We start from the raw sequence: 17923 nt of genomic DNA, 5'->3' as shown, positions 1-17923 counted from the left end.
AGTTTTCCTGACTCCTGGTCTAATAATGTCTAATTCAGACATTTGCAGGGCGTATTGTCAACTTAGAGAAATAAATGTTTGAAACTTTTTCAAATACATGCTTCACCTGTTACCACTTAGAAACGGAAATAAAAAAATGGTACCGTTTTTTATTTTTGTTATATTACAATTACATACATAACCCAACTCCAATGTTTGCGATTCCAAAAATCAATTTGTATTATGTTTTTTTTTTTTAATTTTTATTTCAAGTCCGTGTTCAAAACTAGGTTCACTGGTTTTACTTTGAAAAATGCATTTAAAAACATGAATGTCAGAGGGGTTCACCACTAGAAACACAGATGAAAAACTTAAATCATGAAGTCCATGGGGTTTATGTAGCCAACATCTACATTTATGTTGGTTTATGTAGATGCTGACTGTTCTTTTCACTGTGCTTGGTTTCTGAACTGTGACTTTAGGTCCCAGTTCAAATATTTCTTAGGTTATTTCTAGAAAGGAGTTGGTACCAGCTATCAGATACCAAACAGTAGATGAGTAATAAAGTATTCAAGAATAAAACAGGAAGTGTTCACCAGTTCAGTGTGCTCTAGTGTGATCTGTTTACTCTGATTGATATAGTGTGGTTTAAGGGTTCTCAATTGTAATTTATGCCAAAATCTGGCAGGCATATTAAATTGGATTAAAAATATGTCATGATAGTCAAGATATCAAGTTCAGTTTGGTAAAGAGAGCATAGTGTCTTCTTTAATCATGCTAAAGTAAAAGCAAACAAGGAAACACATTTTATCCTCATACAACGATCTGCTCACTCAGCATAGAAATTGATCTCTCAAATCTAGCATAAAACCAGAGCAGACATTCCAAGATGTACAATCACTCTAAAACATAAAAAAGAAGCACTATTTGAAATTATGAGACATTTTTGTTCGAGCTGCGTCTTTAAAATTATGTTCAAAATAGCAGGCATACAAAATAAAATTCACATAAAAAAACAAAACAAAAATAATTTATGCATTTAAAAGAAATTATGTGAAATAATAATAAAAAAAACCCATTATAAACATCCTTCAAGGCATTAAGGCATGGTCAGTTTGGTGCTAACACAAAGGCAACATTCAGGCTTCTGTGGATGGATTACTTTAGGTGAGACTGGAAGGCAGAGGAACCTAAAAGACACAAAATACATAAATGAATTATTTAAATCCGTATTCACCCTTAAGTATAACAAAGACACTCCTAATGATGTTGACATTGTGTGATTAGCAGTTGTATTATAATTAGCATAATTTTCATTAATCTTAATGCAAATTACATTTCACAGTCTCACATAGTTTTTGAAAACTTTATCATTTCTCATTTATAAGAGAAAGTGTTCTGTGTGTACATTTCTGTTTATTTTCCCCTTGAGTTTTTATAAATTTCTGGATATTTCAAAGGTCTATAAACTATAACTGGACAGTAATTGGGTTTTAAATTTAAAAAGTTAAAGTCTAGTACTTTAACTGTGCAATTTTTCCTGAGTTGAACTGTTGAAACCTTTTGCTTTCAACCATAAAAAATTTGAAAATAAGTGTTTAATGTTTCAGAGAGGGTTGCTTAGAAATGTAGATGATTTAGTTCTTTTAATTTGGCACCATCTGGGCAGTGACTGGACAGTGAGAGAGAAAGAGGAAGCCAGTCCACTTCTGACCATTGCTTGTTTGAACACTATGTGCCAGTTTCAGGAAAACCAAGATAAACTGTCCTGAACTCACCTTGTCTGTTTCCCACCAGCCTCTGCTGGACTCTCTCCAGATGATGGATATAGTCTGTGAGAGAGCGTTCTGGATCCTGGGATGTTCCAGCAGAGTGAGCAGAAGTTAGGCGGGAACTGGAGTTGGGCCTGAAGATGGAAAGCTCGGTGAAGAATGGCTTAACAAATTTTACAAAAATTCGAAAAGTGTGTTTTAAATTATTCCAGACCTTCTTTGCAGTCTGAATGTCGATTTGCCGGGTGGAGCCAGAAATGAGAGAGTGGCTCGTTGGGCGTCGCCTCTGTCTCCGTTTTGTGCCGAGTAAAAATTTATTTTTGGCTGCTGCTGCCTTAAAACGTCAGCTTTAGGTGCTGCAAAAGACATGACAATGACAAACTGAGTCACAGTGCTTTAAAAAGCATTCGAGATTTTTCACAGTTTGTCAAGACCTGAAGCTGGAATTGAAGGTTAGATGGTTTCATAAAGTACTGAGTCACGGGGGGCTTAATATAGATCACACCATGTGTTTTAGATTTGATTTAAAAACTTAAAATATGGATTAGTTTCCATTCACTTCACATATAAAATCTCCAAAATATATACATTTTTAGTGTATCCAAATGTTACTTCTGCAATTTGTGCATGCTAACCTGTAAGATGTCCATTGATGGTTCCAGATAATGCAACCCTTCTCACTGCTCTTTGCCATTTCCTGGTCAGAAATCTCATCCTACAAACAGAAAACAATTTGAAGTTAATTGTATCCATCCACAGGGCTCAGAAAGATGAGACGCTTCATTTACGCCTCACCTTGACACAGCTATTACAACTCGAACCACAGCCCTGAATCTCCTGATGGGCCTGCGCTTGTATGTGAGTGGAGACGAGGGCCGCACTCCCATCCGAGCAATGAGAGACAGCGTGGCCTGCTCACAGTCCTGGAATCCTCCCAGCAGCAGGATCAGGTATCGCTTCTGGTAAACCAGAGCTTTCCTGAAGCTCTCGGCGCGCAGGTAGCGCTCGTAGTAACGCTGTAACTTTAAAACCGAAAACAGAAACTGTTACTTTAAAAAGAAGAGCTGAACTAGTTTCACTTGGGGTCGTTTTGCAAAGCTCAGACGACATGTAGTCATTAAATTACAGAAAGATTTTTAAAAAAGATTTTAAAAAGTACCCTGGTACAAAACAGGGATGAAATATTTAGTGTGTCCAGATTTCGGGGCTGCATCTTTTGAAGGACCAGACCTACTTCGGGTCAGAAGCGGGCGACTGAAATTGGACGGTCTATCCTGCAGATTTATTCTGCTGCAAACCTAATTTTTGTACTGCCATATTTTAATATACTTTTACCTAAAACTGTACTCCTGTCCCGCTTCATTCACCATCGTTACAAAAACAAAAATGTCTCATTCAGCTGTACTGAATTTTGGGATAGGGTGGACTGCTAAAGATACACCAGACCCATCCATCAAATCCATAAACAGAAGGATGCATTCGGAGGCGCCTTGAATTTGGACATCCTTTGTCGCATCACTGTAACATTATCGGCTTTCGAAGGATGCAGCCCCTGAATTTAGACCCAGCCTGTATCGTTTCTGTGCCTGTACTGACCCTGTGGTGGCAGACTGGATCACTGACGGGTTGATTCTCCGTTTCTGTGGTGACCTTGGCAAGTTCAGACTGTTTGCGCTGCAGCTGTTTCTCCAGGATGGCGAGTCTGCTCTTGAAGGTGGCACTCTCCTGACTCACGGACGACAAGCGCTCAGTCAAATCGGAGTTCTCCTTCAGTAATGTCTGTAGCAGATTGGATGATGATGTAGACACCCTCTATAGTGATAAAAAAAGAAGCATTTTTTAAATCAAATCTCCTGAACACAAAATTATATTCCGAGTTTAAAACTAAACATATTTAGTATGACTACAATTGTCCCGAATTTCATTCAAAGAGATCACAGGTAATAAGGATTTTAAGACCTGTTGCTGTTGCAGAGAGACACCTGCTTGGGCCCCGTCCGTATGGGAGATGCTGATTGGACGCTGTGGGGAGATTACTTTATGGTGTAGCAGTTCTTTCTGAGCTGCCATCTCTCTCTCCCGTTCCCTGTTTTCTCTCTCCAGGTCTGCAAGAGTCTGCTGCAGCTCCTGCATGCGTTGCTGGTCTTGCTGCCTCAGTAACTCCAACTCCAACTTTGGAAAGAAGCAAGATGTCATGTGCTTGTGCTTCTTTAAAACAAAAACTAAACAAACCACACTTCACATAATAGGAGTACTTTTGCAAATGTAGTATGCGTAGGAAATAGGGATGCAAGTTATCAATGAGTTGATCTAAAGTTATTTGTTCTTATCAATAGACTAATGATTAATTTGTAAGCGACCATTTTCCTAAAATCTGAGTTTTCTCTTGAATGGAAAGGGCCAACTGTTTTTACATAACATTAAGGGTTAGTGTTTTCATAATATCCTGAATTAAAAAATACATACATATTATTTTCTCTCAGCCATATTAAATGTTGACTGAATAAACAGAAAATTGTGGTGTTCTCACATTATTAAACTTAGACATATTTATAACATCTAAAAAAACAACAACTAAGAACCGCTTAGGTTGCTGAACAGAAAAATAAAAGATGGAAAGAATAAAATATGTGAAACACTTAATCCTCCGTTGCTCTTGAAGAAACGTTAATACTTCGCTTCATGGAGATCATTAACTCACGACAGCCCTCAAAAATCAACCGTGCTTGGTGGCATAATGTTTGGATTTTTTTCCCCCAATCGTGGTACAATTTTTCCTGTGTTATCCTCTCCGCTTTTATGTCATCACAACCTCCTCACCTTCGTAGCACATCAGTAATTTTACAGCTCGACTGAGCGGGTCTACTGAGGTAAAACCTAAGGAACTTATCAAGTTTTTATATTTCGCAACAAAACCACATAAAGTGGCTTCTTGAATGCCACACTGGACTGAACAGGGGCGCCATCTGCTGGATGACAGCCAAACTACAACACTAAAAGAAGGTCTAAGCAGACATTACTAGTTAATCGATTGGAACTAATTTTAAGCTAATAAATCATTAATCAACAATCGTAATTCAATTAAAGGTTTGCATCCTCAATAAGAAAGAATTAATACTGGTAATTTACCACTTTGTTATTAGTCCTGTCCTGAAGCATTTCTCTCTCCAACACCTCTTGTCTCTCTTTTCTCCTCTCCTTCTCCAGTTGGGCATCTCTCTCCCTTTCTTTCTCCTTCAACAGATTAAACCTCTCCTTCAGCCCTTCTAGTTCGATGTCTTGGAGTCTGGACCGCTGTCGCTCCATCTCTAGAGCGCAGCTAAACTCCCGGTTTTGCTCCTTCAAGGTCTCCATCGCAGTTCTCTGCCAGGCAGCGGCTTCCTTCTCCCTCTGAAGTTCTTCCAGCCTTATTCTGTCTTCTTCCCATTTTCTCCTGCTTTCCAGAAGCTCGCCCCTGAGTTTGTCCGTCATAGCTGCCAGGTCCTCCCCCTGCCTTCGCTCCTGCTCCAGCTGGGAGCGCAGACCAGAGATGAACTTCTGATCCCTCGCCGTATCCTCCTCATGTCTGCAACTCAGCTCGTCGATCTGTCTGGAGCAAAGCTGCCGCTCCTCTTCGAGCTTCCTGTGAGAATCCGCCAACTTACAATGACTTTCAGCGAGACCGGACTTGACTTCGTTCAGGAGGCATTCGGCTTGATCCTTTTCCTGCAGGAGGAGTTCCTGTTGATGGCTGAAACGTTTGTGTTCGTCTTCCAGCTCTTTCTGGGCATCCTGCAAACGTTTCTCTAACAGGCCGCTACGGGACTGTTCGATTTGGAGCTCCTGTCTGAGGTTGCTGCAGGCCACTTTCTCCTGCTCCACCTGAGCCTTTAGAGACATGACCTCACTCTTGAGCTTCTCAGAGGAAACTTGAACAGCCTGGAAAAGAAAAATGATATATATCAAAATTTAAGATACATTTCAGGATTACGTTTTTTTTTAAACATAATCAAAGACAGGTCTAGAATTGGGTGCAGAAATAGTTGCTGGGAGATTTTGACAGCAGGTTTATAAAGCTAAAAGCATACTGGTTAAATTCAATGTATGAACAATCAGGTGTTGACAATATAAAATAAAAAATAAGCGTTTTGGGTTTTTTTTTTACATAGCATGCTGATTTTCACATTTCTTTTTGGCCCCACCACATATTTTGGAACATGAACTTTTAAGACAGTAAAAACATTTCTCACAAATCTTTAAAAATAGAAACAAAATAGTCATATGAGTTCCAATCACTGCCCGACTCTCCTCACACACATTTTAGTTCATTATGCTAAATATGAACTTGACCTTCCAGCAGAATATAGAACAGAACGGCACGTTACACACTTCCAAGGCAGTCCATTTCCTCATACAGTCCTCTCCATGTCCCACTTTATACTAGCTTGTGTTTTTATGTGTCCTCACTTCCTTTGTGTGCCGTTTCACCCAACAGATCAGCAGCTACAGTGTTCTTAAGTCTATGTATACAATATGCTATTGTTGATCTTGTGTTTATTGTTTTGCATAAATAGTTGCAAGTACAAGAAAACGTCAAATATGATTCATAATCCGCACATCATTTCAATCTTACAGCAGTATTTTAGCATTTATGAATTTTAACATCCAAATTGACAAAACCCCAAGACAAGCATCCAAATAATCCATCTTTTTTAAAATTATTATCCTACCCTCATATGATAAATTACGTTTCCTAAAATATCAATGGATTTTAGTTTTTGCATTAGATAAACAAAATAAAGTAAATAGATGGATCAATGTATTTCTGTTGGTTCTCGTCTAACCTCCATCCTTTCCCCTCTCTCTCGGTCTTTACAGAGAATCAGAGCTCTCTCTTGTGCCAGCTCCTGCTGAAGCTCCTGGAATCTGGTCTGTTCTGTTCTCAAGGCCTCTTCAGCCTCCTCTGCAGCCAGCCTGACAAACATAAATAAGCACAATGAGTTCCAAGCTTTGAAAATCTATTTTAAAACACCGGAACAAACAGTGAGTAACAGAAATAAAATTTGTCAAATGTACCTGAGAGAAAGTATTTTGTTCTTATGCTCTTGTAGAGAATTGTGGGCACATTTCAGCTGCCTCTGGTTTTCCTCCAGCTCTGCCGTGATCTGGGATTCAACATCTCCATCAGACTGTAGGTGGCTTCTGTGCCAGCCATCATCAGTGTAATCAGTCTTAAAAGGAAAAAAAATAGTTCTTTAACCCATATGACAAAAAACCCCAAACACATTTGTACTCTAAATTCCAAACAAATGACCCAATGTTAAATCATAGAAACTCACTTGTGTTTGTCTTTGTGCCATTCGACAGAGCAGCTCTCTAAGAGCGACCACAGTCTCCTGCAAGGCTCTCTTCTCCTGCTGCCAGTTCATTGGAGGATTGGAGGGAGTTGAATTATCCCTGCAGTCCAGTGCAGCCGAGCCGTCTCCAAAGCAATGCCGGGTCCGACTTGGTGAGAAGGTCTTTAGATCCAAAGTGTTGGCTTGAGATGAAGGAGCGCAGCGACGCTGGCTCAGTGTGAGAATCCTGCAGCTTTCCTGGTAAACCTTTTTCAACAGAGCCTGCGGAAAGACGCGAGAACTACGTGAAACTCAGGTTTACAATCGGTTGCAACTATTCCGGGGCAAAGCCCACCTGAAGCTCGGGTGACAACAAGTCATCGCTGTAGCTCATGCTTCCTGCCGCGCTGTCCGTGTTAGCTGTGGGGTTTATTCCTCTGCAGCGCAGATACTGGACAAACTGAGCGTCCAGTCTCTCCGTTTGTTCCAACTCCACTCTCAATCGAGCTCCCAGTTCTGAACTCACATCTGAATGACAGAAAGAGGAGAGAAAGTCTGTTGGTTTCCCTGACATGTTTCCATCTCAAAATACAATTATTTTCTTAGTTTTTCAACCCTTCTGAGAGAGTATTAAAAGAATTACTCTCTCAAAAAGACATGTCAGGCTTTAAAGTTAACCTAAAGAAAACCAGAGAAGTTGAATAGACAACTATATTCAAATGAAAATGGAAACAATACATTTAAAGAGGGGCATTTATATTGTTAAATGTCTTAAAATAATAATTTGAATTCATCAATCTGTTGCAAGAACGATTAATTCTCATCTTACAATTGCTTTTTTATGCTTCTAATGTTACAACAAAAGTCCCATGTGAGTTATGATTCTTGTAGCTCTCTTGGAATATTATTTACATATTTATCATTTATATATTCACATATAGTAAGGTTACATCTAAGGCTCAAATCTCAAGCATTAATAACAAAATACTATGGAATAATGTAGTCGTCACGCCAATAAATTCAAATTAGGGATGGTTGAAATTTTCTGTATGTTGTTCTGTATTGTTAGTTTTAAAATTTTCTTCAATGTTTCTCTTCCTCAGCTAGAAACATTAATGTTATAAAGTAATCTTTGAGATAAAATATTAGCGCCATATATTCAAGTATAGTTAAGTATGTTTTCAGAAGACTCTACTTTACACAGAAACCAGCTGCATAACAAAATATAACAGCAAGATATTTGACTCATAATATGATGTAGCTGTCAAATGCTGCCTAACTGCTGGGGAACAGCGGGACTTACTGCTCCCATATCCATCACTGTTCCATTCTTGAGCTGAGAAGGAAGAAGTGGAGCCGAGTGGAGACGGAGGCGCAGTCAGGTCAAGCTCTTCCAACTCGTCAAGCTGAGAAAATAATTTAAAAATACAAATATTTATATACATATTTAAGCTTTTCTTAAAAAGACGATTAAAATTTACATGATTGAAAAAAATATTTCACAGCATACTTTGTCAGGGTCCAGCGAATCGAGCACGGAGAAGTGGTCGGACGCGGTCAAAGAACCCGGGGAGTGGGTACTCTGGGTGGCTGGATCTGGGGTGACCGTCCTGGAGTGTGGAGGCTCCATCACAACCCCTGGAGAAATTTTTACCTGGGGAAGATCTTGACCTGTACAGTTCAGACCACTGAGCTCAGACAGACGGGAATCGAGGACAGAGACGTGGAAGCGCTCCCTGATTTGGTCCTCGGAACATTCGAGTTTTCTCAGAACCTCCGGGGAGCTCAGAGAGGCTTCATCACGAGAGACCGAAAGAACATCCTCAAAAGCTCTGTGAGAAACGTCTGAGAGAAACACGAAAGTTTTAGTCGGTTTGATCAAATAAAAAAGGTACCTCTTGAATATTAATATTTAATTGCTATGCACCCTTTATGTGGCAGTCCTGATAGTGAGGATCCGTCTCTTGTTGTTGACACAGTCGACGGAGCTGCTCCAGCTCTCTGCGCTGATAGGCTAGTTCCTCTTCCTGTACGCCGACGTCCTGCTGAAGACGTTCAAGCTCTGCCTTCATTCGCTGGTTTTCAGCTTCCAGGTCAACAAGATGTCGCCGTTTGATCTGAAGGGCAGAAGTTACTTCCATCAAAACCAATCAAAAACACCTAAAGATCACAACAGATACAGTTTTCAGCTTTCATATTCCCACCTCTCCGTTCTCATGAGGTTTTCCGGTCCTTTCTGAGCTGATTTTCACTCCTTGTTTCACTGTCGCCAGCTCAGTCTTAAGAGCTTCGTTTTCAGCCTTCAGCTTTTCACACTCAGACTTCCTCTGTCTCAAGGAAGCCTCTGCTTTGGCCAGGGTAACATCAGCATGGGTCTGGAAGAAAGGTAAAAGTAAATAGAAGTGAGCTTTAAAATCCACATACTTTGCTTTTCATTTGACTAAACAGAAGATTTCACAAGCATCACATAAAGTGGAGTTAAACGTCTTGTGACGTACATTAATGCCAGGCTCTGCTTTGAATGCAGTGGAATATTTGTACCAGAAAGGCTGCAATTGCCTAAAATTAGCTACACACACAACTACAAACAGAGCTGGGCAGACTAACGATGCTACAAACCAAACCTACAAAACGCCGTCTTATAAGAGAAAACATTGCACCTTACCACATCCTGTTCAGACAGAGCGACTTAAAAACCCCAAACTAAGACTCCAACAGTGTTAAAGCTAAGAGCCAGCATAGATTTTCCTCATTCTTCCTCATTCTAAAGAGACACTTCCTCTCGTTTCTGAAGCCAGTGTTGCACCACGTCATAACAGCGACGCCCCCTAACTACAACCAGATGTGGTCCTGCCTGCAGCAGCTTAAGCAGCTGTATGTGCGGCAGAAAAGCAACGCGATATTGCTCGCTTTGAACAATGCCAGGCTTGAAGCTCTATGAAGGTTACCATTAATATCTTTCTTAAAGGTCAAGTTAATAAAAGAGCTAAAATAAAAAAACAACAAAAAAAGTAATTTACAATCATACCATGTCTTAATCAAAAGTCGGATATAAATTAATCATAACTGAAAGGGGGGAAAAAAATTAAAACCATGGCTTTCCACCTGCTAACTAAAGCTAAAATCAGAACGATTTTTTCTAAAGGTAAACAACTGTTGCTAGGTTACAGTGTTGCTTCCTCTTCACTCATTTATATTATGGCAGGCTGTTGTAACATAAAATCGGCTTCACTACACTTTCTCTTCAGACGTCTGAATTTAGTTTATGACTAGACTTATTAATAAATTCCAACTTCCTATCACAAACCGTCAGTATTGTTGGGATTAGTGCATCTGTTTGCAAATAGGATTAAAGTACATTTTAATGCTAAATGCTAATGTTTTGTTCTAGTGGCTTTAAAAAAAAATCTCATACCAAACTCTGGCTTGGTCTTCTTAGGATGTTTTGGGGATTTTCTGATAATTCCTGTATTTTTAATGAATTCTTGAAATGCTTAATTGGATTATTCTTCCAATATTTCAGCCTCTGCGCTTCAGAATCACGCAGCAAATCTGGATTTTTTTATTAATCTTTTTTGTATTCTGCCAATAAAAACTAATGATGATTTTGACTATATTGTCCTTGGATAAAATCTCAGCATTTGATAAACAGTAATGCAGCCATAAACCTTATGAAAATGTTTTTATAACCTCTGTATTTTTTTTTAACTTAAAATTTAAAAGCCTTTAACAAAAAAAATGAAATAAAACAATACAGGCTTGAACACTAGAGGGTGCTAAAACAAGAATCAGTTTTTATAAATGGATTTAGAGATCAATGAAAAACGATAAGGTTATGTGTAGTCTTTATTTCTGTTATTTCTGATCTAGAAGAATCATCTTCTTCTAGATCAGTACAGAATATTTAATATTGACTCAAAAAGGTTATTAACAAGTTGACACTCACCAGAAACTCTTTTTGAGCCTCTTCTTGACTGGTTTCTTGGTCCCTCAGCTTAGCCGTCAGCTCCTGAATGAGGACATTCATCGAACCAACTTCTTTTCTGAGGGTTTTGATTTCCTCCTGGAGCTGACACTCTCTCCTCCTCAGCGCTTCACGTTCTGCTGAAAGTTCTCCCTTCACAGTCTCCAGAGTTTTAATCCTCTCACTTCCCTCTGCCATCGCTTTCTCCATCTCCACGTTTTCCGCTCTTACTTCCTGCACCTGCCTCTCATAGGTGAGGTTGGCTTCTCTGAGGACCTCCATTTCCAGCTTCATCTTATTGTAATTTGTTTTTAAAGCTTCGATCTCTCCCAGTCTCTCTTGTTCGTTGTTTTGCAAGTCCAGGAAAATGGCGTCCAGGCGGGCTTTCTCTTCACGCACCGCAGTTGCCTCTTCGGCTTCAACTTTTAAACCGTCCCTCTCCTCCTCTGACAGTTTTCTCTTTTCTTTCTCTTCCTCCAGCTCTGTCTCCTTCAGCCTGAGGAGACCCTGGACTTCATCGAACTTTTCCCTCTCGACTCCGAGTCTCCTTACAAACTCTTCCCCTTGTGTCCGGTACTCCTCCTCCTGTGTGAGCAGCAGGCGCTCGAGTCCTTCCTTCTCTGCTACGGCAGTCTCAAACTGACTCTGCAGGGCTTTGAGCCGAGAGTGAAGAGAAGAGGAGGCGGCGGAACGTGTGAGGCTGATCTCGTGCTTCAGGCTGTTCGGACCTCCCCTCCTCTCCTGGAGGGTCTCCATGTGCGGCTCCGGGCTGGGGGAGGGAGAGGGATTGATGCTGTCGCCGTCCTGAGAGTCGCTGACTTCGTGCAGGTTAGGACCCAGGGTGGCGAGCTCTGCCTGCAGAGTGCTGATGACCTCATGAAGACGCTCCTCTTCTTCCTGCTTCTCCTGACGCACTCTTGTGATTTCAGATTGAAGATGTTCCACCTGAGACCGCAGATCCTCCAGCTCAACCTCCAGGACCTTTAAGAGGGAAAAATAAGCAAACATTTCCCGATCAGGGTTTGTGCCACTTTTCCCACAGTAAAATTTAAGCACTTTTCAAGCATTTTCAAGGCAAGTTTTCAAACTTCCCCAGCATCAAACATAGATAAAAACAATACAAATGATTGTTTCAATTCACTATTTTATAATATCATTGATTACTGTTATTAATAATGTGTTATGATAGTATTCTACCTTTTACGGCGGGGACAAAGTAAACTAAAATATAACAATAAAAAAATCCACAGATATCAATAACTAAAGTATAAAAAAAAGTGTCTTATACTTAAATTACAAACAAATGTCTAAAATTGTTCTTGTGAAGTTTTCTGGCATTTAGCCAACTTAGGTAATTCTAATTGACCAAAAACAAGGCAAGTTTGGTCTGATTTAATTTCAGACGGTGAGAAAAAATGTGTCTGTCTTTTTATTAGGTGTATGAAAATATCTGGTTTCTACTGAAAATAACGTTTTCCAAATTTAGGCTTTGAGTCAAGCGTTAGATTGCACTTTATTACAAAACTGTGCAGGTTGAATATCAAGAAATTTCAAGGACTTCATATAGAAATCAAGCACTTTCCAAACCTTGAAAACACCTAATCAAAATTCAAGTATTCGTACACCCCTGCCAAATGTTTCAACTTAATGCACCCAAACAACTTCTGGAGAAACTTGTCAGAATGCTTACACCGACTCGGTTGTCCCTTGCACTCTCAAGCTCTTGTTCAAGTTTTTGGATCTCGCAGTTCAGATGATCGATCTCCTGATTTTTCTCCTGAAGAAGTGCAGCAGGGAGCGTCTCTTCCTCATTTTCTGCCACCTGAACTTGTCCCTTTTCTTCATTTACTTCAGTGAGGGTGGACATCGTCTCCTGTCAAACACAGCAGTTTGCTTACACTTCCAATATGAGTTACCAAGGTGGAAAAGATGGAGGTTTTTCATTTTATGATGCCTGTGGTTACCTTCAAACACAGTCTAAAAAATTCTAATTAAAAATAATTGGATGCGTCAACAAAACAGTTCTCACTTTTAGGGTATAAATTTCCTTTTGAAACTCTTCAACTTGAGCCGCATTCTTATTCATCAGTAGTTCAAGCTGAGCTGTGAGGCGTTTCAGTTCAACCTCTTTTTGGTGCAAGTCTCTTTGCACGTTTTCCAACTGGCCAAGCAAGACCTCGACCTACGAGACATAATGACGATGGATTAAAAATATATTTCAGAGGATATTCCGTCATTCCTATTTTAACCATAAGGTGGCACTGCAGTCAAATGAACAAATCTAGTGACTAAATGATTGAACAGTTTTAGACAGAGCCTGACAGACCTCTTGCTCTTTACAGTGTAGGTTTTGCTGGGCAGCATCCAAGGCATCCCTAAGCTCCTGGGTGGGGTCACGGGTGTTGTCGTGGTAACAGTGCCTCGTCTCATCCAGTTTAGACTGCAAAGCTGAGATTTGGAGCCTGCTGGACAGCTGCTGCTGCTCCAGAGCAAGCTTATCCTTATAGAAAAGGGGAAAAAAAGAAAAAAAAGAGGGAATTATTGAAAAACAGGTTTGCTGACATACAGAACCACTGAACCGTTCAAAACCCTGAAACTCATTCATGTTTGAGGGTTTTGATTTTAATGTGACAAAGTATATTAGGATTTTATATGACAGAGTCAATCTGAAGTGTGGGGAGTGCATTTGTAATCAGCCCTTATCACTGAATAAAATCTAGTGAAGTCTTTAATTTAAATATTTTATATATATATAAAATTACTCAAAGTCCTACTTGCATTATGTCAGAATTCATGTATGCAACATGGCAAATTTGTGTAAGAAGGTGCTCTGGTCTTCATGGACAAAAATTGCCCATTTTCTTGCCCTTTTTTATGTTTTACAATGAGCATTGTAAAACATCCTCATTGTGAAACATGGTGGTGGCAGCATCATGTTGTGCATATGCTCTTCTTCAGCAGGGACAGGGAAGGTGCTCAATTCATGGGTTCAGATGTAGAAAGACTTGAAAGAAAAGACTTGCAGAAAAGGTTTTCCTCAAACTATTCACTCTGGGAAGCTAAACACAAACATATGTTCTTTTGTGCATACAAAACACCTCAACGTTTGTGGTTTTAAGGTGGCAAACTGGAAAGAAAAAACCCCGAAAGAGTGTAAATACTTCCACTATAACTGATCTGGGAGTGTGTTAGCAGCTCTTACTTGTGTGAGCTCCTGTTCCCTTTGCTTTGCTTTGTGCAGCTCTTGCTCCAGTTTGTTGACGGTTCGAACGCTTTCCGCACTGTTGAGTAGCGCTTGTTCCAGCTCTCGGATCCGTCCTGCTAGCTTGTCTATCTCCTCGTTGCGCTCTGCTAGATCGCGCTGCGCTTGCTGATTGGCCTCAAGTAATGAGGCATGGTCATCTGTTTTATCTTTGACCATAAACTGAAGGCTCTCCACCTGCAGTGATAACAGGAACAGTTTTTTTTTTCTTCCAAACTCAAATATGGAGTAGAGAAGGTAGAATTAAAAAGGGAAAACTACAAGGTTTGCAATAAAAGTGATAAAAGCCATTCCAGATTTGCAGCCAATGATCAAAAGATTAAAGGTAAAACATCCCCAAGAGCAATGACCGAGATAAAAAATGTGTTGGAAATATTCTACTTGCTACTGAATGATGGTAAAGAATACTGGACTCATGACAAACGCGGGTAAAAAGACTGTGGAGGATTACAGAGGAATAGGGGAAGTCATGCACAAGTGTCAGAGGAGCTATGAAAATTACACCACAGTTAGATTCCATACCTGCAGCAGCAAGTCTTCAAACTACAGCAATCCATTCAGCACAGGAATAAGCACATAGCAACAGTCAGGCTCATTGGCATTCAAAATGCAGTATCAATAATTCAATTAATTGATTTGTATCCCAGTTGGAAAATTACAAAAAAATCATACGTGGGAAGCACAAACTCACAGCCTAAAAACAAGTTTAAACTTCAGTATAAGATTTCTGCCTTATGCATTTATAATGAGAAACACTGATGATTTTGTAAGTTCATTTCTGTTAGTTACACAACAATTCAAACACACAGCACTGGGTTAAAATGACCTTGATACAAGGGCATTTAGAGCAAATTTACAATTACTGACCCAAATCATGTCTGGTTCAGTTCACCATGTTTTTATTTCCGTTTTCTGCACATGCCTCGCTTTTTTTATCCCTACTTGACCACTGCATAGCACTGCATTCCTCTTGGTACATTTCAGAGATATTCATATTCATAAAAATGCTCACATCTCAGGTCTACAGTTTTATTAGAATCTAACAAAACAAGAAACTACTGACACCCCAAAGAATAGATGCATACAAATATGATCAATGACTTAATTGTTTTACATTAAAATCCAAAAAAATGCAAAGACATTTCTTCCAACTGGTGCCCATTAATATTGAACTGGATATTCCATTGTTATTACTGACATTATTTAACATGAACTTATTACCTCCCATCACCCCATTTTCACTGATTGTGACTCTGACCACACTGTGTCATTCAACATTTATGAGAGGTAAGGATCCCACTGATCTACTTCCTGTTGGTAGATCGTATTTATTGGGAGTCGCACATTCACTTTTCAAACTGATGATTTCGGAAATGTGGTTAAGAAATGTTCTCCTGGAGAGTAAAAAATGCTATTTTGGTTAACATTTAGGAAAAGATGCTACCTTTTCATTTAAAAAAAAAAAAAAAGGTAAGTACCAGACGACCAATGTGGCAAAATGGCAAAGAGGCAAAATGATCAGCATTCAGCCCAAAAAAAAAAAAAAAAAAAAAAAGAGTAAACGTTAGGAAAACCAGAGGTAACGGCTCTCACCTTGTGTGCCTTGTTGTCTCCATTTCCTGTGTGTCTGAGCTGGGCTTCCAGCCTGCGGATCTCCTGCTGGAACTCGTCTCGCTCATGTTCCCGTTCCACAGCCTGCTCCTACATGCAGCAAAACAAACTGTGTGAAAGACATTCCAAGATGCGAAAATGCGACACTCAAACTCAAGAGCAAGCCAAACAACACATAATATAAGGTAGAAGTACTGTATATTACTTCACATTAAAGAGTATGCCTCATTACAGTTTACAAGCTCACCTCTATAAACTGCCTATCGTGTTTCAGCTGTTTCTCGAGCGCTTGGACACGCTGACTAAGGTCTTCAGAGTGATTCTTGTGTTGCAGCTCTTTCTCCAGGAGTTTAGTCTCCTGATCTTCGAGCTCTCTCTCCAGGTTCCTGAGGCGCAGCGAGAGAGACTTGTGGTCCTTCTCCGCCTGCCTCTGCAAGTCCAGCCTGTCCTGGGTCAGACGCTCTGTCTCTGCCAGCAAAGCTTGGAGAAAACGAAAAGGAAGGGTGAAGGTTGCAAATCTCTTCAAATGTAGATCAGAAAACAAAACAATACAGCTTTAATACACACAGTTACACGTACTGAGCTAAAAGAAGAAGACAACAGCAAATGGCACCGCAACCTTACACTGCAAAGTAATCCCTCCCCCACTCAAACACAAACAGTCACACTCCACTCTGACCCACAAACCTGCGCCAGGATCTAAATTGAGCCAATGGCCAATGGAGAGATGGCACATCTGAGCACAGATATTATATAAGTGCATGGTCAAGGCTGATTCAAAGAGGTGATACAGTTTGCTGCAGAAATATTATTTCATGACATTTAAATTTATTCCATGATTTTGAATGGATTCTGCTCACCTTTCTCTCTCTCCCCAAGTCCAGCAGAGAGATGCTCCTTCTGGCGCAGGAGAATGGTGTGCTCCTCAGTGAGCTCCTGATACTTTCCTCTGACAGCATCCAGCTCTGCGGCGAGACTCTGCATCTTATGCAGCTTCACCTTCAGGCCCTCCAGCTCCTCCACAAGCTTTTCTTCTTGAGCCTCCTTCTGCTGCAGGGACTCCTCTAAGGTAGCTTTTTCAGCCACATAGCCGTCCAAAAGCCCTGAAAACAGCAACAACCGGTATTTAAAGAAAAAAAAAATTACCAAAGAAATGCTCTCAGAAAAACTCAATTAACAACACGTAGCTGACCCTCTGCCTTGTGGAGCTCCAGCTGGAGGCGAGTCTTCATCTTGGCTTCCTCATCAAGATGCATTGTCAGGAGCTTGTGCTGCTCAAGGAGATGGGTGGCATCTTCTTTTCCCTGGGTGAACTTCTCCTCAAGGGTAAGATGAACATGGCAAGTCTGCTCCAACTGCAGCAAAAAGACAAATCCAGCGACACTTGGTCAAGTGCTGTCCTACTGTCAAAGCGGACCAATGAAAAGTATTTCTGCAGGTTTCACCAACTCAAATTTAAGACCATTTTGAATAAAATTTAAGACCTGTACCACAAAAAAGTTACAAAAGTATAATTTCATATTTTACATATAATATGGATGCTACATTCACTTGGTAAGTGAATGTAGCATCGTACTGGTTGGCAACTGAAGTGACTTAGTGGCAAAGATGAATGTCGTCCAGCCAACTGGCAATAATTTACACTTACCAATGATAGATGTAAAAAAAAACAAAAACAAAAGGTAGTTAGCAAGGATTTATTAGCAGTTAGCGGTAGCCTCAACCAATTCGAGTCACAATAGAATGAAGATGTCTGCATGCAATCAAAACTTTTACCCGGCAAAAAATAACAAAAACAACACTACACAGAATATGCCAGAATAAATAGTCCTGCCATGACATTCAAGACCTGTGGTTATTGAATTTAAGGCCAAATTAAATTTTTAAAATGAATTTAAAGGTTTTTTTTAAAGGACATCCACCCTTTATATATAGCTTCTCTAATTAAATGTACTCTTGTTTTTCAAATTTTCCAAATGGATTATTGTACTGCAAAAAAATACAAATTAATTTCAAGTCT

General features: G+C 39.9%; 1 protein-coding gene across 3 annotated transcripts in view; it reads right to left on the bottom strand.

Moving 5' to 3' along the window:
• Positions 1–720: 720 nt before the first annotated feature.
• LOC102224999 (A-kinase anchor protein 9-like) overlaps positions 721–17923 on the bottom strand; it is a 39317-nt gene continuing 22114 nt past the window's right edge. For 2 of the 3 annotated variants that reach the window (XM_023352236.1, XM_023352238.1), the window contains 26 exons: positions 17096–17258; positions 16764–17006; positions 16151–16383; positions 15886–15993; positions 14815–14835; positions 14233–14469; positions 13357–13530; positions 13060–13212; positions 12721–12903; positions 11013–12011; positions 9271–9441; positions 8994–9183; positions 8577–8911; positions 8370–8472; positions 7422–7594; positions 7070–7348; positions 6807–6961; positions 6575–6704; positions 4881–5669; positions 3711–3923; positions 3348–3563; positions 2547–2773; positions 2387–2466; positions 1966–2107; positions 1758–1885; positions 721–1169 (listed from right to left, as the gene is read on the bottom strand). In XM_023352236.1, coding sequence (XP_023208004.1) covers positions 1138–1169; positions 1758–1885; positions 1966–2107; positions 2387–2466; positions 2547–2773; positions 3348–3563; positions 3711–3923; positions 4881–5669; positions 6575–6704; positions 6807–6961; positions 7070–7348; positions 7422–7594; positions 8370–8472; positions 8577–8911; positions 8994–9183; positions 9271–9441; positions 11013–12011; positions 12721–12903; positions 13060–13212; positions 13357–13530; positions 14233–14469; positions 14815–14835; positions 15886–15993; positions 16151–16383; positions 16764–17006; positions 17096–17258 — 5877 coding nt within the window. In that variant the 3' untranslated portion in view covers positions 721–1137. The remainder of the gene's footprint in view (positions 1170–1757; positions 1886–1965; positions 2108–2386; positions 2467–2546; positions 2774–3347; positions 3564–3710; positions 3924–4880; positions 5670–6574; positions 6705–6806; positions 6962–7069; positions 7349–7421; positions 7595–8369; positions 8473–8576; positions 8912–8993; positions 9184–9270; positions 9442–11012; positions 12012–12720; positions 12904–13059; positions 13213–13356; positions 13531–14232; positions 14470–14814; positions 14836–15885; positions 15994–16150; positions 16384–16763; positions 17007–17095; positions 17259–17923) is intronic. The other variant, XM_023352237.1, reaches the window with a different exon arrangement.

This window comes from Xiphophorus maculatus, chromosome 19, assembly GCF_002775205.1.
Source record: "Xiphophorus maculatus strain JP 163 A chromosome 19, X_maculatus-5.0-male, whole genome shotgun sequence".
NCBI classification, from domain to species: domain Eukaryota; kingdom Metazoa; phylum Chordata; class Actinopteri; order Cyprinodontiformes; family Poeciliidae; genus Xiphophorus; species Xiphophorus maculatus.
The sequence above is the reverse complement of the archived record's forward strand: the minus strand, read 5'-3'. Positions and strand labels throughout refer to the sequence as shown.